Below are 23016 nucleotides of genomic sequence, written 5' to 3' on the forward strand. Positions count from 1 at the left end.
TGAAAAATTACATATAAAATTATAATGCGATTAAACGCTTGCCTGTAATCCACCGTCCGATAGCGCCTAGCGAGTTTTACAACCGGAAGTTCAGTTGAATATAAAGAAAGTTTATTTGGTTGCACATTGACGTGTGTGGTTTGTTTTGTTTATACTTAAACGTATGATTGGACGCATAATATAACAAAGTCTTTCAACTGGAAGCTCTGGTTGAATAAAAGCTTATTTGGTTGTCTGTAATCCACCGTTTGACTAGCGCTTAGCGAGTTTTACAATTGGAAGCTCTGGTTGAATAAAAAGCTTATTTTGTTGTACATTGACGCGTGTGGTTCGTTTTGTTTTTACTCAAACATATGATTGGAAGCATAATATAACAAAGTCTTTCAACCAGTGATCAAATATCTAAAACCTGCATCTTGTTTTCTATGCTAATTATTTTAATTGAGCTCTAATTCATGCAACATCAGCAGCAATTTGTGAACGAGAATGTTGAAGCCACAGGATTGAACCCGGGATTGATTGTGTTGCTGGTTGTCGGCGGGCTGCTGATTACATTCCTCGTTGGCAACTATGCATTGTACATGTATGCCCAGAAGACCCTGCCACCGCGAAAAAAGAAGCCGGTTTCCAAGAAGAAGTTGAAGAGGGAGAAATTGAAGCAAGGTGTTGCAGTACCCGGAGAATAGACCAACATCATCCGAAAGATCGAGGTTAAGTTTCTGTTAGTGTTTTGAGTACCTACTTGTCTTGTTGTGAGATGTTTGCACTGATGCTAGTTTTGTTTATCTAATGGTGAGATGTTTAATTTTGTTAGTTTGGTTGATTAATTGTTTTTGTTTGTTCATTTCTCTTTCCCAATTTTGAACTTGGGGTTATATATATAAGAATAAAAATAGTAAACTTCAATTATGAACATTTTTTTATCTTTGAAATTTAAAAACGAACTTTAAAAAAAAAATTAAAACAGATTGATAGGTTAACACACTTGTTAAGTGGGGTCTTGTTCAGCTTAACATATTTATTAAATATATTGTGTTCAGGTTGACTTGTTTAATAAAACCGGTCGTGTTAGTGGTCCTATAATCTTTTTCCTTTTTTTTTTCGTGTCATGTCGGTAATTGTTACCTATAGTCGTAACTAATTCATGAGGGTTTGGTTTCGTGTCGTGTCAGTTCTAACAACCATCCTAAAGACAACTCCATTCTAACTTCAGTTTCCTATAACGTTTTTGCACTAGTACTAGTGTGTCATCGACAGAAAGATGATTTCTCACAGGCACCACATGGAAAATATATTTGGTTCCTTGAACACCAATAAAACAAGCCATCATCAATTTAGGCGTTAGATCAAACACAACAAAAATGAATTTGAAACCATGTCACACTTACAACCATCCTAAATACACAACTCCATTGCCTCTTAAAATCCCACCCTCCCCTTAAATAGCACCATCACTTATGCATGAGATTGCACGGTTCATGTGTTGAATTTGAAACCATGTCACACTTACAAGCATCCTAGAGACACAACTCCATTGCCTCTTAAAATCCCACCATCCACGGAAATAGCACCATCACTTATGCATGAGATTGCAAGGTTCATGTGTTGAATTTGAAACCATGTCACACTTACGAGCATCCTAGAGACACAACTCCATTGCCTCTTAAAATCCAACCATCCATTGAAATCACTTATGAATGAGATTGCATGGTTCATGTGTAGGTTTCATAAACTTGAGTTTCACCAAAAGGACGATAAAATAAAGTTTCTCGAAGGTCACAACCAGAATTTGTTACGATGACCAAGTGATCAAAGTCTCTATCTATCAATTTTTAGAGAAGTTGATCTGCACCGTTTAAATTTGCATGACTAGTCATCTCCACATGAACAAACACCAACATTAACAATATGATGGAACCGGTTTTTATCCCTCATAAACACTTCTCTTTCACATACTTGAGACGCAACCTTAGCAAAACTATGACAATCAACACACACTCGAAGGTTTTTCATTATCCTAATAGCCTTTCGTTCACGACTATAAATTAACCCAAAACATAATGCCAACTTTTCACTATGACCTAACACATCCATATCATACAAAACACCACTAAGATTAGGACAATATCCATATTCCTTAAGGTTTACTAAAAGTTCTTTCATTTTACCATAAACCTCATTAATTTTTGGATGCAACCGATCACCTGCATGAAAAGTGTGAAGAATTTGATCAATTTAAATCCAACTTTTTCCTGGATCCTTTGCAACCGCTTTCTCTTCCATCAAACTTCTTATGCTTCTAACATTATCCCATCTTCCTTTAGAAGCAAACAAATTAGAAAGAATCACATAATTCCCCGGGTATTCTGGTTCTATTTGTAAAAGCCTATGACCCGCAATTTCCCCAATTTCAACATTTGAGTTCACTAAACAAGCCCCTAATAGAGGAGATCCCTAAATAGCAGCATTTGGCTCAAAAGGCATCTTTTTGATAAAGTCCAATGCTTTTTCCGCTTGACCCACACGACCTAACAAGTCAACTACACATCCATAATGTACAATGTCGGGTACCACGTCGTCTTTTCCACTCACCATCTCATCAAAAACTTCCCTAAATTCTCCATCTCTCCATGACTGCAGCCTGATAATATAGCCAAGAAAGTTACTTTATCAGGTTTGACTCGGTTTTCTTTTCTCATTAGTTCAAAAAGGTCAGCCATCTCTCTACCCATCCCGTGTTTATCGTATCCCACAAGCATTGCGTTCCATAAAATAACGGTTTTCTCTGGCATTTTATCAAACACCCTTCGTGTATAACTTAACTGGCCATATTTTGTGTACATATCAATGAGCGAATTTTGAAGTTTGGATCAAAGTTTATACAACTTTAAACTACAAGTGAAGTTGACCTTGTTACAGCTTGAGAGCTTGTTATAACAAAAGGATTTGGGTTTCAAAACGATTAGTTTTATTCTCCCAATTCTCTCAATCGTTTACTGTAATTCTTGTTTCTTTCGTTTCGTTCTTGTAATAGAATAAAACCCCTAATCCTTTGGCTATTAGTTTGTTGTATTTCATTTCAATCTTGGTTCAAGAGATTTATCAAGTTTTCGTTGATAAATCTTCGACCCAAAACATCCACCGCCAGCTCTTCTTTTTGGTCGAAGAATAGTGATGGTATGGGAATTTCGATCCTTGATTGAATGTGTAAGTGTTTCCATTTATGTTGGTAGTTCTAAAACGTGTTGTTCCAGACACGCAAACTAGCCCACACCATTTTTTAAAGATAACTCATTGCACCATTCATTAAATGTATCTTTGAAGCCTCCAAGATAAGTTTCCAATAGTTGGTAATTATGGAAAGGAAATGTCTACTTGGCTCCCAACTCGATGATAAAGCTGTTTTGCCAAAGTTTATATCCTTAGACACCCCTTTTTTGAACTTTTCAAGTATCATATTAACCACATTTCTCTTTGGCAATCGCAAAACCTTTGTTTTCTTTGATCCACGCCCCTAATGAATCGTTGGCTCTAATACCACTTGTCACAAACTAAACTTCCGACTCTCATGTGGCGTCTTAGAAGCGCTCTAAGAAAAGTCTTACGGAATGTGCAAACTTTATGAACCAATGGCTTTATATTACCACAAAGAGAGAATTGCATGATACAAGTACAAGTGTGAGAACTTGTGTGAATGCTTGAATGAAATGCATATGAGGCAACCACCTCCTTTTTAATACTTGCCCTAATGTTTCTAACAATTTGGATACATCTTTACAATATTTGATATAGAAATCTAGAAGTCCCTTGTCTTACAGAATTTGGCATGATATTTGCATCATTTCTAGAACAGATCTTTGATCCTTCTTGGCTACAACATTGGGATGCACCAGATTTTGCGAATTGCGACTTTCGTTTACACGGACGTAACATTTAGTCCCTTTAGGTTATGAGTCCAATTAAGAGCCATGAATTCACTTCTTACATGTCGTCAGCAATCTAATGAATAACCAAATATAGATACAATACGAGTAAACGATTGGTATTGGCCCCTATTTATTTAGCAGACTAAATCAGTGGCTTCATATCAAAGGAGTAGACAACTCGGTTTTAATTTTATTGTAGTCCCTTTATGTTTTTTTCTTTGGGAACGAAATTTGTAACCTTAATATGTAATTATAAATAAGCATTTTGTACTTGTAATTATCATCACAAGTAGTGAGGGGGGGGGGGGGGGGGGGCGTTCACGGTTGCAACCGTGGACGTGGTTTCTCGTTCGAATTGAACCGTGCAAAATCCTTGTGTTATGGCATTTGCTAATTTATTTTTTGTTTGATCACTGATTGTGTGTTGTTGCTTCCGCGTGCATATACCCTAACACGAAATCCACTTCAATGGCTGCCAGAAGGTCTTCAATTCTTCAATATCGCAATGAACTAATGTCTGGAGATAAACATCATGTAGAACATCACATACTTTAATTAAACATACGTAAAACTGGTTTGATACAGTTAAATCAGTCATGGCACACATCAAAACCAAAACCAAACTGCAGTTTCGGTTAATCAATTACCATCAGTTAATTGTTCAGTTCAGTTAAGCTGGTTATTTCGGTCAAGTTCAGTTACTGCAGTCATTTGCTCACCCCTAGCAGACTTTTTTTCCGGAATACACACACACACACACACAGTCCTCATGTAGCATATTCATCAGCTAAAGATAAAAGAACATATTCATCATAAAAAAAAAACATCTCCACAACATAACAAAAATCAGAGTCACAGCATCCTGGTTCATACTTATTTACGCACGTATTAGCATATAAAGTATGTTTCACAAAACATTATAACATTCCTTCACACTCAACTTCAACACACTTTCAAGCTCCATGGTGGCCCATGATCTGACTGCCAGGCGCGACCATGACCGCCACGGCCTGGGCCCCAAACCCAGGATGAGGAATCCTACGACGCACCTCACGGCCTTCTTGGCAAAGCGCACACGGGTGGCAGCAAACATGAGTTGCAAAATCACACGCCAACTCAGCCTGTTCCAGCTGTTCTTCCTCCATGTCACAACATCCACCACATGATTTGCTCATTCCTTCCCAGTTACCCTGTCAAATTCAATCATTTGCCAAATTTATGTAACAATGATTTGAAAGAATAATCTTATTATAATAAATAAGTAATTTGGGTTGCTGAATTTTATATTTTTGTTTCCCATCTCTCTCTCTCTCCTATTAAATACTAACGATTTTAAAAAATTAAATATCTAAAATTTATTCTAATGATTTATTAAAACTTACTAAATCATAAAAAGATTTTAACATTTTATCTTAAAAACAAGTATATAGTTTATAAATTCTCATTAATTGTTATCTATAATTCTTAAATCTTTATTATTATTATTATTATTATTATTATTTTTGAACGACTAATTTGGATCACTCATGGACCACTGGAGTATCATCGTGGTACCACGCGATCGATCATATCCACCACCAAGCCACCAATTCAGGAGGAAACTCAATATTTGAGAAAAACCCCTCTTGTGAGATTCGAACCCAGGACCTTATGGTCACTAAGTCTTATCCCACCACCAAGATACCATTGGACTAGAAGTCCTTTGGTCTTAAATCTTCATTATTGACATCCAACCCGTGTAATACATAGGTTTCTAACCTAGTTAATAATATATTCGATTACTGCATTAATGAAAGAAAAACATGCCTGAAGGTTGAACTTCTTGCGAATTGCAGTGCGGGTCGGATATGAAAACCAAGGGGCCATGCAGTTCCATCCAAACAAGGAGTTTCCAATAAGATATAAACCAGTGTAAGGTAAGCAATGATTTGCAAAGGTTCCAGGTGCGGATCCAAGTCTTTCAACATTGCTTCCATACACCACACAAGGAGCCACACTTCCAAGAAGACCTGTTTAATTCATGATTATTATATTTGTATTATGTAACATTATGTAGCATTAAGACAATAGTTGTACTGTTTAGGTAATCATCATAGGTATTAACGGCTGTTAATCGGTTTATAACCTAGGTTACAGTTGTTGGTAGTTTTAAGATATGCTACCGTTACATAATTACCTTTGTATGTGTATTTAAATATCTGTTTGTATCCGTTTTTATTTACCATGTTATTAGAAATCTTTGCTTAGCCATGATATCAGACTATCGAAATCGTTTTTCCTCTTGATATCCCAACAGTTTACACCCATAGCACGGTTAGATCGGAATAGCTTTGAGCATTATTTGAATTTTACTCACAAAGTTTTAGAGCAATTTAATTGTGTTTTCCTTATCCAGATTAGGGATTTCACATTAAGTAATCATGGTAAACATTCTAGAATTGATCTGTGTTTCGCTTGATTTAATGATGATGATTATTATCATCATCATCATCATCGTACTCAGTATATCCCACCAATAGCAATGCTATGGTAGGGTCTGAGGAGGGTAAGATGTAGACAGCCTTACCTCTATCCCATAGGGATAGAGAGGCTGCTTCCGGTGAGACCCCCCGCTCGATAGTAGTTTTGCATCAAGCCTTGGACATAAGGCACATAGCACTCAATCATCGGGACACCGGCTGATCGGTGCATGTGCCCTTGTCTTTCGGCTATCAACGCCACCACATGATGCCTGATTAACCTTCCGCCACTTTTAACGTTATTTTCACGAGATTAGTAAAATAACGTCAAAATTAGTGCAATTTTACTTTTGCCCACCCGAGGGTTCACACATATATACATTATATGCGCGCACCGCAAGCAGGGAATGCAACTTAAATCGATTAAGTAGATGCCAATTGACAAAAACAGTCAAAGAACCAATCAAAGTTATGCAGTTTTGAATCAAACGAAACACAAATCAATTCAAGAACGTTTACCATGATTACTAAATGTGAAATCCCTAATCTGGATAAGGAAAACACAATGAAATTGCTCTAAAATTTTGTGAGTTAAATTCATATAACGCTTTCGAAACTACTCCGATCTAACTGCGCTATGGGTGTAAACAGTTGGGATATCAAGAGGAAAGATGAATTCAGTAGCGATATAATGGTTAACAAAGATTTTGAATAACTTAGTAAATAAATACGAATACAAACAAATGTTTAATAACACATACAACGGTAGTTATGTAAAATGTTTAACGGTAACATAACTTAAACTACCAACAACTAATGTCGTTAATAAACCAATTAACAGTCGTTAATACCTATGATAATTACCTAAATAATACAACTAACGTCTTAGTGTTATGTTATACAAATAATATAATACTTAAGTTTATATATCAACATAAACGAGCCGATCCAAGCTCGAACAGGCTTGAGCTCGGATCATTTTGATTTACCAATTACCAGAGCTCAAGCTTGGCTCGGGAATCATTTTTACAATCTCGAGCTTGACTCGTGTATTATTCATTAATTATTTCTATACACATTTTTAATTATATTTACATATTTTGAGAAAAGAACTTAACAAGCCTAAGCTGGGCTCAAGCTCATGTGCAGTACCTTAAACAACCCAAAGCTCGAGCTCGAGCTCGGCTGTGTAATGTGAAATTAATGCATAGAAGTACATAAGCCTAAAAACTTAAAAATACATTAAATGTTTGGAATTGAGTTTGAAAAATGCTTATTGGCTTTTTCGAAAAGCCAAGATTTAGGGCTTTTAGAAAACGGCTTTTTAACCATTTCAAAAAGCTAAAATAAAAAGAATTTTTGTGATTGCCAAACACTTTTTAGCTTATTGGCTTTTTTAAAACACCAATAAGCCAATAAGAATTTTCAAACTCTGGGAATGTTTGGGATTCCTTATTTTAGCTCCTTATAGCTTATAACTTATGGGCTATAAGTTATATGGTGCTTGGAAAAGTTAGATTTTGTGAGATAAGGTATAAGTTACAACTTTGTAATAAAATAAAGAATCCCAAACGCCTCAATCCCAAACATGCTAGGCGCGATAAAGCTCGAGCTCAGGCTCGATAACTAAACCAGCTTTATTTGAGGCTCGGGCTCGATAAGATCTTTACATCAACACAAGATCTCTAGATCAAAAAATTATTTGATATACCAATAAAAAAACCCGAATTATCAAATTAACCCAGATCTAGACAGCAAACCCATTCGTTTAAAACAAATAATAATAATAATAATAATTTACTCACAAACTTCAATATCACTGCTGCAAAACTCATCGTTGTGACCGAGACAGGCGAACAACCCGGATTCCCATTGAGCCCTGGGTAGCGGCTCACCTATCACCGGCAACCCATCAGCAGTCCAGCCGTACTGGTGGTGGAGATTGCTTTGTGTCATCTGAGGTTTTGGTGGTGGGTTTGTTGTTGTTTTCATTGATGACGGATTGTGAATTGGTGGTGGGTTGATTTGATAACAGAGGGCTTGATTCCTCGGAATTGGCCATTATTATTATTTGATTTGATTGATTTGGGGATTTGTGGAATGAGATGAAGAAGCTGCAGGTGACAAGATTTTGTTGTTTACTTTTTTACCTTTTCCTACGTTTTTGGATTGAGTCGTAGCTTTATTGCACAAGACCCGACATTTTACGTCACGTGACGCCTATTTAGTTTTTTAACATTTTATAAAAAACAACGCCTCTTTCTCTCCTCTTTATCTCTCTTTCACAAAAGCCTCAACATTCAAGTCAGCCTAGCTTTTTTTTTTTTAAAGGGGGAGGGGGTTCTTTCATGGCATTTTTGGCTAAAGCGTTGACCCAAAATGTCCGACTACGGATGGTCTTATTATTATTTTTTAGAACCATGAGAGTATATATGTAAACGAACTGAAGATTTAGTGAACTATTTATGAATCGTTCAGGGGAAAGTTCGTTTATGTTCGTTTGCGTATTAATAGAATTATTTAAATATTATCTGGATGAGTCATCTGATTAATGCTTTTATATTTATTAATTTGTGTTTATTTATGTTTGTTTTTGTTCATTTACATTTTTTCATTTATGTTTGTTCATCTTCAGTTATGTTGGTTTCCATTTTAAACACGTGAACATAAACAAACACGAACATTTTCATTTTTTAAATAAGCGAACATGAACACAAAATATGAGTTCAGTTAATTAAGTGTTTGTGTTCGCGTTCGTTTAAAATTAAATGAATGAACACGAATATGCCCTTGTTCGTGTTCGTTCGGTTCGCATACAGGCCTACACGATAGTCTACGGTATGATTGGATAGTTTTAGGTTTGCTTATGGCCCACCCCGGTTTGGAACCCCTATAAAGTTTCTCTCAAAGGGTAGAACCCCTGGTTCCCAGGTCCTCCCCGCGTCCTTAGAGAAACTTTCTCCCCTAATGCAACTTGATACCAGTCACGCCGCCCCAAGAGTCGAAACCATATGGTATAATACATACAAGATAAAACCCCTGTTTTTGCTCGGGTTCGAATTGGTATGAGATCCCGATTATTGATTCTTTATTATTCATTTTTTTATTTTTTTTAACTGTGTTCGGAACTACCTTAATTACTCAAGTTAGTTTTTTCGAAACAAGATGTCAGTCGTGTATGTTGATTTTAATGTTTCACATCCGACTCATCTGTAACATTTCAGTTTTCTGTTTCATGTTTTGTACCTGACCCTATTTGTAGTCGGTTAAAATTATTAATAAAAGATTTCTTTTATTTAATTATTCCTTTTATATTTTATTAAACTATCAAGATTGTGCAATAAACCCCCTTTAAACTTACAATTTGCCATTGTTGCACCTTGAACAAAGATGAAGGGCCAATCTACAAATGTTATTCAAATTATAATAATAAAATATTTCTTTCCTTTTCTCCCTCTCTTCTCGACAGCCGTATACCCCCCCCCCCCCCAATTTTTCTCGAGCCTTAATTCTAGGGTATTATCAAGAATTGATCTCACCAAATCGTTTATTACCAAAAATCGCTTCATACCGACATATTAAACTTGGAAAACGAATCAAAAATCACAGCTATTTCGGCCCAAACGAACCGCGGCTTAACCAACCTCTAAACTACTATATAAACACAATGATAATTCAATTAAACGTGCACACACATTCCTCTCAATCTCTCGAATCAAAACCCTAACCCAATTACAGTATACGAAGTCGTCATTACCAGTAACGGACTCAAGCTCAGTCGCGACCTACTGTTGACCGTTAACCATCAATCCGCACTAGTATACGGTAATTAATATATGGCTTGCAATCGTTTTTAATACAGAAACAAAACCCCTACATCAAATTTTAACAAACATCGATCAATAAAGCGAAATTGGAATCTAGGGTTTGTAAGATTGAATATGAACATGTAAGATGTGTATATATTTAACTAATTTGATAACTTGACTAAGTTACCTGCCATTATGGCAGGTGCATATCGGGTAACCATCGAACCGGCCTAGAGGCGCGGGTTCGAACCCCTCTAGGCCCGGTTTTGCGTTTTTTTATTCTCTTCTTTTATTTACATTTTAATCAATATATGAGTTTAAATAAACATTATTTTAGCGAAACCGAACCTCGAAAGGGTTAGTTTGGCCATGGCTTTGCGTCATAAGTATGTATACGCATATACACATAAACATACATATATATACTTATAATACTACAAAACAAATATTATTTTATTTATATATTTATTCTTATTTATTTATTTATAGTACTAAACCGATCTAGCTTAAAGGTCCGAATAAATGCTCCCATGATTTATATATATATATATATATATATATATATATTTGTTTTTAAATTAATATATAATGTTATTAATACTTAATATCGGGTGGTTATTAATAAAATTCAATTACTTGAAAATATAAATATGGATAAAATATATCGCTATTACTAATTACCAAATAATAATATTAACACTAATAGCTATAATAATAATAATAATAATAATAATAATAATAATAAATATGCTAAAATTAGTTAATAAGTAATTAACAACTAAAATAATCTAAACCCTACAAGACTCCAAATTTATGTTAAACGCAAACCACCATCAAGATCAAATCGTTATGTCTTATTAATTCTTTTCCTCATTTATTAATTATAATATCGTTAACAATCATGGCATCTTTGTTGACGTACCTCGAAGGCTTGAACGTGTTCATCTTCATTTTCTTTTATCATTATCTCATCCTCACTAATGCACTCACTAAAGGTAAGTAATTTACATCCCCCTTTTTACCGTTTTATATTTTGGGGGTGTTATGCGTTAATCATTTTTCACTACAATTCCACTATTTGCGTTCTATGATATTGCTCAATTAGTTATACGTATAAATGTGACCGCGTGTTTATTTTATGTTTTGGTGGTTGGTATCTCATCCTCATTAGTATGAACATACGCCGTCGGAGTAGCTCGTTATCCATAGGATTCGCGTGAAAAGACAACTTTTATATTATTGTTATGCTAGTTGTAGTATTACATACTATCACAAGGAATTATAATTTTTATACTATATGTATTCAAAAACCGTGATTACTTGCTCAACTTTATGTTGACAAACTATGTATTTTCCCGCATGGCGCATGTATCTATATTGGATGAAGAAACAAGGGATTAAAGAGTAGTTGGACCTTAGGATGCATAATGAATTAAAGATTATTTTTTTCTTTTTATTTAATTGTTATGTTTATTTCTATGAGACAATGTTTGTGCTTTTGCGTACTGGAATAATATTAAATGAATAATTTAGATATTGACACGTGTATTTACTTTAGTGTCTTTTGAGCTATGATACAATAGTGTCTTTTGAGCTATGATACAATTATGTCACGCCCCGCCATATTTCATTGTAAATTAGGGTGTGACACATCCAATAGCACCATAAAAAGGAAAAAAACTACCGATATAGGAAATGAGTCAAATGGAACAGCCACAAAACTTTGGTTGTGATTAAATTACATTATTCATGTTTCGCAATAATTGTTAGGCAATTTAGAACTTTAAATATTAAGTGACGATTAGAAAAGAACCTTTTAGCAACTTTTATATTTTAAAGAGTTGAAACACTCATTAGGTTTGTAAAATAATATATTCTAAGTCTTTAGCATTAAAAAGTTATAGCTTGGAGATCGTTAGTTTTATTTTTTTAACAATTTTAGAGTTTAATATTAGCTTTTATTAAAAAGAGAAAGAACGAAAGAAAGACTCTTATAATTTTCTACTAATTGTCCGTGGTGTAGTGGTAGGATGTTTTGAGTTTTTCAAAGTACACCCAAGTTCAATTTTCACTTACAAACTTTGAGGACAATGAAGGAAAACCGGGATCTTTGTGATCTCTGGTTCGATCCTGAGGGCGTCCGGATTTTACTACCAGTGGACCTTCGAATGGGTGGGTTTTCCCCGGAATTGAAGATAACTTGGAGGCGCTTACGGGCTCCGTATGACTGGGCTGGGCCAGCCGACGGTGGTCCTTTGCCAATGGATCACTCCGTACAGAATACCTAGACATTTTTATATTTGTTGGTCGTTAAAAAAAATCTACATTTCCATCTAGATTGTTTTATGATTTCACCTCAAAAAACTGTAATTTCAATAATTTGTAGGTTATTTAAACAAATCGTTAATTTAACATTGGAAATCTTAAACAAAGAAAAACGAATGGGTGATGACACAAATCCTTGGTTAACATATAGATTCAGTCCTTTTTTTTAACAACAAATTTTTTCATCGAAAATTCTTTAATCTTGTACATGTAAGGATTTAAATCCATTACCTTATTTTTAAAGAAACAAACACCTTATCACTAAACCACGCAATGGATATACAAATTCAGTGTTATATGTGTAAAACCCATTAGACATTTAGACTTGATAACTGATATGAACGAGACAGCATCTTTTTATTATAATGAGTAAATTACGGTTTTTATCCCTATGGTTTGTCAAAATCTGTGGTTTTAGTCATATAGTTTCAAAGTTGTGATTTTCATCTCTGTGATTTCACTTCACTTGCAATTAAACCCGACCCCACTGACTCCGTTAGTCTGGTCGTTAAAACCCATCAACGTGCACCTCACGTGATGGGCAGTTTTGTCCCCTTTCTCCCCAAATAATCCCCAGCCTTAATTCGCAAGCTGGGGATTAATTTGGGGAGAAAAATGACAAAACTGTCCCTCACGTGAGGTGCACGTTGACGGGTTTAATGATAAGACTTAACAGGGTTAGTGGAGTCGGGTTTAATTGCAAGTGAAATGAAACCACAGGGACAAAAATCACAAATTTGAAACTATTAGACTAAAACCGCAGATTTCGACAAACCATAGAGACGAAAACCGCAGTTTACTCTATTATATTTATTAAAACGAATTGAAAAAAATAAGAGAAAAAAAATCATTTTGTCGGTGATAAACTTGAGGTTTGAGTTGTGCTTTCATGTTGTCGCTGACAAACTTTGAGATGTAACCAGTAAACAAACTTAAAAGAAATAATAATACAAATAATATAATAGATGGTGAACTAGACATGTAGTTGTAAAGATGGTTTAATTTATTTTTCAAAACATATGTATTATAACAACATTAATCGCCACACACTATTTCAGAACATATTTTCAAACAAATATTATAACTACACTACTCATGAATGCATATTACAAAACCAATTTAGGCCCAAACAAGTGTAAACCTTGTGATCCACAATCAATCTAATGTACACTGTTAGATATTTGTCATCCATGAACCTTCTTTACCTAATCATCAAATAACCATCCATTAGATTAATGCACAAGGCGTTACGATACACTCTAATTGTATGTCGCTTAATGAATCTTACCTTCTTTCTTGCATTTTCAAATGATGGCCTTGTGGATCTGTTTGGCGGAGGCCTGTAAAAGTGAGTTTCCGGTCCCCTGTAATCGATCTCGTAAATCTCAGTATTCGGTTTTGCAGTTTTCAGTTTCATTCGACCTACACATATTGGATTCAACCATAAAAAAATCAAAGTATGCTTTCCGGTATAACTGATCAGTGGTGAAACTTCTTTTAAATCGGGACAGAAATTATTAGAAAAATTTTTACACATAAAAGAAACCAAATATTTTTAACTAAATAAAGACCATAAATTGCAAAAATAAAAAATAAAATAAACAAAAACCAATTTATTTAGTTGGTTTGAACCATCAAAAATCATATATATTACCATTTTAGAACCCATGTAAATGATCATTTTATTTTATTTTATTTTTGAACGTAGATTAGTTTACTCCTATAAACCACCTATACCTGCATATACAACTATGCAAATGATCAATTTATTTTATTTATAATAAACTTACTCCTATAAACCACCTATACCTGCATATACAACTTATAATTGTGCAAAATGTCTATGCGTGAAGTTTCATGAAACCGAAAAAACTTGTGGATAGAGCGGGCATGGCGAGGAGAATGAAGATGATGAAGAGAGTTGTGAAGTAATTCTTTAGCTCCATCTCCATAGTATGAGTGACTCAGGCAATGGGCTTTTAAATGTATAGGGATGGTGACGGTGGTTCAGCATTTGAAACCATCAACATCTACACAGCCTTTTGGGTGGTGAGATGTATTTCATTGCAAAGTGGTCCAGCCACCCAAACTTGATCAACAATGTTGGAATTTTGGAGGACACTCTTTAAATGCTGTATACATTTACTCTTTTATTTTATTTTATTTTATTTATTTATTTTAGTAAATAGCTATTTTTCGGGAAGCATCCAATGCACCGGAGAGGGACTTGCTTTTGTAGTGAAGAGTGCTTGAATAGCGCAGCCAATCACAAAGGCCTGAGGGAGGAGCAGTCCATCTTGCTAAAAACATTTAACAAACCATCTAAAACACAAAGGATACTTGTGACGGCCCGTCTAAAAAGCAAAAATGAATAATTATATGTTTTCGTTTATAAGGTTTTGAACTTGTTAATGAACCCAACATTTTACAAGACTTTACCTTTAAAAATAGACAATGTAAAGGTCTAAAGCTAGATCCTATGAGGATCTAGATAATTAACACAAACCTATGGTTTAACTAAATGCTAAAGAACATATTCATCGACAAAGAACTGATTTTCAAGATCATTTACAAAGGTAAATACGTTTACTCTCTTTCAAAAGTCTAAAAATGTCTTTCATATTTCAAAAAGGTTTGAATAATCTTTAAATCACTGTATAGTTTAATGAGACAACACCCGGACTATGAGTAGACGTAGAGTTGGATCCAATCTATACACGTGTCAAAGATGGAACGTTGTAACCATGCTAGAAATAACTTTGTTGTAGGCATACGTAAAACTAGTGATGGATTGCTCATAGCATACAACTGGTCGTACATTTAAGGCGTTGTGGTCCTACCATGTGTTGTGAACCATCACTCAAATATGTCCAAACTAGCTTTTGAACCCGTGTATTACACGAGATTTATCAAACGATAAAAATAAAAAAAGGTCTTTTATTTCAATAGTGATTCTCAAAATACTTATGAATTAATTTAATGTAGACTTAAAAGAAAAACAAATGGGTTAACGAAAATTACTAAAATAGTATGGTTTTGGAAATGTCGGGTGCGGATTTGCAAGAAATTTAAAAAATGTTCTAAAGTTGCGTAGTTGGTTAAACTTCAGGTATGAAAATGACACTATGTTATAAAGTCCACACTATGTTATAACCCGCTTGACAAAATGATTTTGACCCATAACCCATGGATAGCTAGAATGAATGAGATGAGAGATTAGAAATTAGGAGAAATGTAGGATTGACACCTAAGCTTCAATATTTTCTTTTATTAGTATTGTAAGATAAAATAAGATGTAAGATAAGACGCTTGATTACTTATTCATGCCAATCATAACACTATTTTGAGCCTGTTAACGCTATTCACCAACATATGTTGACATATTTTCCAAAGCATTTTTCAAGTAATCAAGAATAGGGGGTTGACACGTATAGAATGCCGAAAGGATAACAACCCTTTGGACAATAAAGAGAAACTAATGACTTAAGAACTCTGAAAATCATTTAAATGTGCTGTGAAAAGATTATAAATACTTAAATGATATTTTGTAATTGATCAAAGGTATTTAACTCCCCTTTAAAATAAAGTAATATTCAAATCACGTATTAAATTGTTTTACAATGAAATGTTAATCCGCTATAAAATAACGGAAAATAGGTACTAACTATCGGTCATACGTCCAGACCCTCAAGGCCGGCTGTGACAGTTAAAGCCTTGCATGTCTTGTTTCCAAACAAATCGTGGCAGTAAAGGTAAGATCTCAGTATCTCACAAACTCATTTGTTGTTTCGGCTATTTAGTACCTAATAACCACCGATATGTTGTGGGGTTGTCCAACAGTGGTTTTTGATGTTTAAACAACCGGTGCCATGGCTCTGGCGATAGTGACTCAAAGCTTGATTATCCCTTCTGGTGTCTTTATCCTTGTTTACAGGGATGACCAGTAATGATCTTGTGTGAACGTGTATTTTTGTATCCTCATAAGTAACCGTTTGTATACTCTTAGGGCGAGTTCGTTTCACAGAATTCTTGGGAATTCAAAGGAAATAAAATTAAAATATCATGACATGGCGTGTTCGTTTCGTGGGAATTGGGATCTTAATTCCATTTTGGTGTGTTCGGTTGTCAAAGAATTGGAATTGGAACTCAATTCCTTCATAGGGCGTATCTACTCGGAAGCATGATTCATAAGCCACAAACCTAGTTCATGAGTGTTGGCTTAATGGCTTTTAATGGTGTAAGTGTATTAACACTCTATATTGGTTAGAAGAGTCAAAACTTGATTTATAAGGTTATAATTAAAACATACTGGCTTCTTACTTATAATCCACTCCATTATTCGTTAAGACACATGTGTGAGTTTAATATGTTTCCTTCTTTCAAGTTTCTTATCAAACTCATACACTTGGTACTTTAAGAATCAGTATTATGTTCAACTTATCTCCAAATTGGACACATTTAGCTCTTTCTGTAGCTCTCAACTTATCTCCAAATAGCCCATAAGTTATTAATAATATAGCTCATATATAAATATGTCTATGTGTTTAACTTAGTGAAGAACCATATTTTAACAAAAAGAACTTGCTTAAATCAACCACATTAATGGAGTCTAACCAAGAACATACCAATTTCCAAATGAAACCTTGGCGGTGGAAACTTACATATCATAGATAGGTGCCAATGTTGAAGCTTTCTACTGAAAAAATGTACTTAGGATGCTCTCGCTTCATATAATTGAATAGAATTGTAATTGGAATTTGCATAGGATTTGGAATCTGAACATTCCAATAGGAATTGGAATTGGAATTGGAATGAATTGAAATCCCATTCCATTCTTGGTACGTTCGTTTGACAATTGAATTGGAATCGTTTTTTACAAGGATAACAACGGAAACATTTTAGTTTTTCTAGATTTTTTGTTTATTTAAATTTTGCGTTATGATTTTTTTGTTATCTTTTTTGATTTTTTTTTGGGGGGAGGGGGGGGGGGTCTATAAAATCAAAAACCCGTCAAAAAATATTCAAAATAAAAAATCCATAACTCAAAATATAAATCAAAAACAAAAAAAGTAAATAAAACTAAAATGTTTTATTCGTTTTCCTCGTTCATAAAAAAAATCCTGAGAAAAGATTCCAATAAATTTACTTGAATTACTCCATATTTTGGAAGGATTTGAAATTCCTTTATTTAAAGGAATTTGAACCCTTGGCTAAATATGCTAGCTCATAAGTCTCTCATTCAATTCCTCAAAGTTTATGGGCTTCTAAATTTACTTCGTCCGTTGAGTTTTCGGAGTTTAGAGGTTTTCGAATTGTCGATTAGAAGTCCATGAACTCTTTTGAGGTTGCCGGTTAGAAGTCTATGAACTCAATAGAGGTTCTTAGAGTTTATGGACTTCTAAATTGGTTATTACCACACCTCGTTTCATTACCATCGTGATTGCTTAGCGCCCAATAAGATAAATTCGTGTTTGGACGCCACATCACATCAAGTGTAATGGATTTTTACTTTTTTATATTAAAGTCAGAAAAAATGGCAGGGAGTGACGGCCTAGAGACCAAAAAACCAAAACTGAACCGATTGTGTAGAAACCAGTTTGGAACCGATTAAAACCGCAGGCTCCGAACCGGTTTGAAATGTAGAAACTAGTTTAGAACCGATTGAAATGTGAAAAAACCAGTTTGGGACCGAACTAAAACTGGTCAAAACCAGGTAAAAAACTGTCGAACCCGAACCAAAACCGATCATAACCAAGTCAAGAAACCGGTTTTAACCCAAACCAAAACCGATCATAAACATGCTTTAACTTTCATTAACTAAACCGAACCGGTTTCAACCCAACTAGCTTTTACACATCCATGACTGCCCACCCCTCCAGAACACTAACACTTGCCAACTAGTCTATGCACAAGTGGTAAATGGTAATATAATTCTCCCAGCAATTATGACATCATATATATTGGGTCATAAAAAAGCGACAGAATTACAGAAATTGTCCTTTATCTTTCACCCAAATTTCACTCGTTGTCCTTCATCTTCAAAATTGATCCTTTTTGTCCTTTACGTTTCAAAATCCGACAGCCGTTGTCCTTTTCACCTAACCCGGTTAGATTATGTCGTTAAGTCATGTCAGCTGCTACTCACGTGAGGGCATTTCGGTCTTTTCAGCTACCCTTCAAATTTCCCCCAATATATAAACGACCCTAACCCCTGACCGTTCAATAATTCATCTTCTTCATCCTCGCTCTTCGATAAGTTAGGGTTCAGGCACAAAAAGACCGATCATAAACTCCAATGGGTGATTCGGGCTGGGTCGTACGCGACACAACTGAAGAATATGACCTCGATGCTCTACATGGTAATGTTGCGTCTTCCGCTGATTAACTTAACAATTTGTAACCCTAGGTGCAATTAACCGTTGATTAACTTAAATTTTTTTTTTTTGCATTCTTATATCCTAGTTATTTCAGTTTGTGCTTGCATACTGGTGGTAGGTTATCAACACCTCCAAACCGTACCTATGTTGGAGGTAAGGTAAAGTTTGTGGACTTGATAGATATAGACAAGATTTCAATTCATGAGCTTGATATGATGTTGGATATGTTAGGCTACAACGGGACAATGCCAATGTACTACCAGTTCTTGCATCTTGAAAAGAACTTAGACAATGTCCTTGAACACCTAAGTAGTGACAGAGATTGTTTGGAGTTAGCTAGACATGTGGAAGAGCATAAGCTCATCCATGTTTATACCATTCATGGTGTTAAAAACATAAACAAATTGTTTACCTCACCAACTAAGTCTAAGTCCATCACTATTGAAAAAATGGATGAACCTGGACCATTTGCTATTGTGCCTTTAAAGTTAAATGAAGATGTTGGGCAATCTAGTGGGGCTGACAATGAGGATATAGATATTGGTCATTCTAGTGGGTTTGGGAATAATCAAGAGGATGTAGACATTAGTGAGCAAAGTAGGCATCAGGATATAGATATTGGTCATTCTAGTGGGTTTGGGAATTATCAAGAGGATGTAGACATTAGTGAGCAAAGTAGGCTTGGGAATGAGAAAGAGGATATACAGGAGAATAGGGTTGACAATGAGGATGATGATGATACGTATACTGTGGATGAGGAGAATAACATGACAGACCCTGAAGTGGACATGAGTGATTACAGATTGAATGTTGATACAGATGTTGAAGATGGGGATGATTTAGAACCACTAGATTTTGGTGAGGATTTAATAGACAATGACAAGTTTCTTAGTGGGTCAGAATCAGATGAGAATGAGACCAGCAATAGGAAAAACATTCTTCACAGTATAAGAAGATCCAATGAAAACATGTCAAACTTTTATCTTGGCCAGGTATTTGGAAGAAAAGAAGAGGCTAAGAAGTTGATTAGACAACATGCCGTTGAAAGCAGAAGGTTAATTAAAATTAAACAAGATGATCACATAAGAGTAAGGGCAGTTTGCACTGGTTCTAAGCCAGACTTTGAGGTTGATGACTGTGGGGTGCATGTTGCTAGCCAATAGAAATCTAAAAACAAAAAAGAGAAAGGCAAAGGGGCTGAAAAGGAAAAAGGAAAAAGTAAAGGGGCTAGTGGGAACAAAAAGAGAAAGGGGAAGGGGCTAGTGGGAACAAGAGCCGAACTACATGATGGTGGTAGGGTCAAAAAGACAAACTCACATGCTTATCAATGTCCATGGGTCTTGTTTCTCTCCAAAGTAAAAGATTCTCAAAGTTGGGTTGTTAGGACATTAAATACCAACCACACATGCATTCAATCAAGGAATATATATGCTTGCACATCCACTTTTCTATCTGAACAGATGTTAGAACAGATTGAAGAAAACCCTAACATCCCTGTTAAAGCAGTTCAAGATCAATTTAGAAGGAAGTATAGTGTTAGTGTTCATAAGATGAAAGCATACAGGGCCAAGATGAAAGCAAAGAGAAAAGTTGAAGGGGACTATAAGCAATAGTATTCTTTTCTTAGGGATTATGCTGCTGAGTTGGTTGATAAAAATCCAGGTAGCACTGTTAAGATTGAGGTTGAAATACCATCAGCTCATGAAGCTACAACCAGATAGTTCAAAAGGATATATGTTTGTTTGGCTGCTTTAAAACAGGGGTTTAAAGCATTAGACAGGAATTTGATTGGTCTAGATGGCGCATTTATGAAAGGCATCTTTGCTGGTCAAATGCTTACTGTAGTGGGTCTTTATACCAACAATGGAATCTACCCTGTCTTCTATGCAATTGTGGAGTCAGAAAGTTTTAGCTCATAGACTTGGTTTTTAGAGCTTATGGCAGATGATCTGGAAATAGGAAGCAATTCAAAGTTTACTTTCATGAGTGACAGGCAAAAAGTAAGGAATTAAAGGTTCACTTGCTATTTGTCATTTTGTTATTTGTTAACCTTTGTTTATGTTGAACAGGGGCTTCTTCAAGCCATTCAAACTTTGTTTCCTCATGCTGGGCACAGATACTGTCTTAGGCACATCCATGAGAATATGAAGCTTGCAGGATATAGAGGTGTGCTGTACAAAAACATGTTATACAAATGTGCTACCTCAACAACCAAACCTGAGTTTCTTACTGCAATTAATGAGTTAAAGGAGTTCAACAAGGAAGCACACTTGTGGTTGTCAAAAATAGCACCTCAATCCTGGTCCAGGTCACACTACTCTGGTTAGTATTTAAAGACTTTAGCAATAGTTTGTATGCTTGTGATACTTACTAGACTGTCTGCTTATTATCTTGTGTAATCCTTTAACAGGATTGGCAATTTCTGATGTAATGATTAACAACATGTGTGAGGTATACAATGGCAAGATTGTGGAAGCCAGGGATAGACCCATCATATCTGCACTTGAGTATGTAAGGGAGTATTTAATGAGGAGGATTGTGACTGTGCTTGGGATTATTGATAAATGTGAAGGCCTGCTTACACCTAGGGCCACACAACTGTTTGAAGCAATCCAGAAACAAGCAAATCATTACAGTGTGCAGTGGAATGGAGGGGATCTATATGAGGTGAGTGGAAAACCTATTGATCCACGTGTTGCCAACTTGGCAATGAGGACTTGTAGTTGCAAGGGCTGGGAAATTACAGGTATGTTGATTACATTTGGTTTGAATTAATTGTAGCAAGTTGCCTTGTTTATATGAAGACTTGTATTTGGTACAGGTATGCTCTGCAGACATGCTGTGGCTGCACTTTGGTTTATGGCTACTAATAGAGGAAGGGTGGGGGCATTAGAAAGTTTGGTTCACCCGGTGCACGCAATGGACATGTGGAAGTTGGTTTACTCCTTTAAAGTAAATTCAATAAATGGGATGACTTTGTGGACAAAATGTGAGGCTCCTACAACCATTGTAGCACCCAAGCACCACACCATGGCAGGCAGACCTAAGAAGGCAAGAAAGAGGTCAGTTGTGGAAAATGATGATATACCAGCAACTGGCAAATTGACAAGGAAGAACACCTTTGGAGCATGTAGCAGGTGTGGGAGCACTTGCCATAATGTGAGGACTTGCACAGGCCCACTAAAGAAGAAGGGAAAAAAGGGCAGCTTAATGGGATCCTGCTTCACTAGATCTTCATTTGGTTATCTTGCTTTAGTAATGTCTTTTGGTTGTGTACTTTGAACCCTCTAATGATTTTGTGTATTTTAAAGTTTGTGGCAGCACTTGACTTTATTAGGTGTGGTAACTGGTTATGGTTATGTATTGTGAACAACTTATGTTATGTGAATTATGAGGTTTATGTTGATTTGGTTATGTTTGAGGTTGTGTTAAACACTTTGACTTCAATAAGTTTGACTTGATTAAGTTTGACATGAATAATTTTGACTTTGTGTATTGCAATTGTGCACCAGAGTATGACAAATGGTTGTGGTACAAACTTGTGCATTGTAGCACTTTCATTAATCTACAAACTGTACATCATGTTGCTTGGACATACAAAAGAGATACAAAAGACATGCACTTTGCACCTAAAACCAACCTAAACAAACCCCAAAAGACGATAGCATCCAAAAGACAACTTAACTATCAACAGCCAACCCCACATCCAAAAGACTAACTATCAACAGCCAAACCCACAACATTACTTGTCTGCACCTTGAACCAAAAGAAGATACAAAATAAACCCTATCCAACTAACAATCAGCAACTTCTTAAGCTTCATTGCGTCGGATTCACTTGCTTTCAGTTTCCCCACAAGCCTTTCATTCCCAACTTCAAGGTTGTCCTTCACCCTAAGCAAGCCCGGAATGATGTCAGCACATCTTTGACACTTACGATCGTACCAACCAACGAAACCACATCTTGAATTCTGGATTTTCACATAAAAACAAGATTTTAGACAAAGAATGTAAAAAACCCTAATTATCGTCAATTACCTGGTCAGGACATGAATAGAAACGCCGACCAGGATTCCTGTCGGTCCACGACGTGAGGATGATCACCGTTTTCCCACAATTGT

At 35.5% G+C, this 23016-nt stretch overlaps 1 protein-coding gene and 3 pseudogenes across 2 annotated transcripts; 2 read left to right on the top strand and 2 right to left on the bottom strand.

Annotated features, from left to right (window-relative positions):
* The first annotated feature begins 431 nt into the window (after positions 1-431).
* LOC143626797 (DNA-binding protein S1FA pseudogene) lies at positions 432-720 on the top strand (annotated as a pseudogene).
* Positions 721-1869: 1149 nt separating this feature from the next.
* Positions 1870-2792, bottom strand: LOC143626855 (putative pentatricopeptide repeat-containing protein At3g13770, mitochondrial pseudogene; annotated as a pseudogene).
* A 1990-nt stretch (positions 2793-4782) lies between these two features.
* On the bottom strand, positions 4783-8447 carry LOC143626894 (cell number regulator 8-like; annotated as a pseudogene). Its single transcript, XR_013152508.1, has 3 exons — positions 8191-8447; positions 5733-5935; positions 4783-5116 (listed from the first exon to the last, which is right to left on the bottom strand). The product of XR_013152508.1 is annotated as a cell number regulator 8-like (transcript).
* Positions 8448-20833: 12386 nt separating this feature from the next.
* LOC143626856 (uncharacterized) lies at positions 20834-22357 on the top strand. The gene is made up of 5 exons (XM_077096805.1): positions 20834-20896; positions 20966-21218; positions 21307-21642; positions 21718-22151; positions 22208-22357. The coding sequence occupies exons 1-5, from the start codon at positions 20834-20836 to the stop codon at positions 22355-22357; spliced, it is 1236 nt and encodes a 411-aa protein (XP_076952920.1).
* The last annotated feature ends 659 nt before the right edge of the window (positions 22358-23016 follow it).

Source organism: Bidens hawaiensis, unplaced genomic scaffold (genome assembly GCF_021521415.1).
Source record: "Bidens hawaiensis isolate Kalapana, Puna unplaced genomic scaffold, B.hawaiensis_p1.1 tig00004525_1, whole genome shotgun sequence".
NCBI classification, from domain to species: domain Eukaryota; kingdom Viridiplantae; phylum Streptophyta; class Magnoliopsida; order Asterales; family Asteraceae; genus Bidens; species Bidens hawaiensis.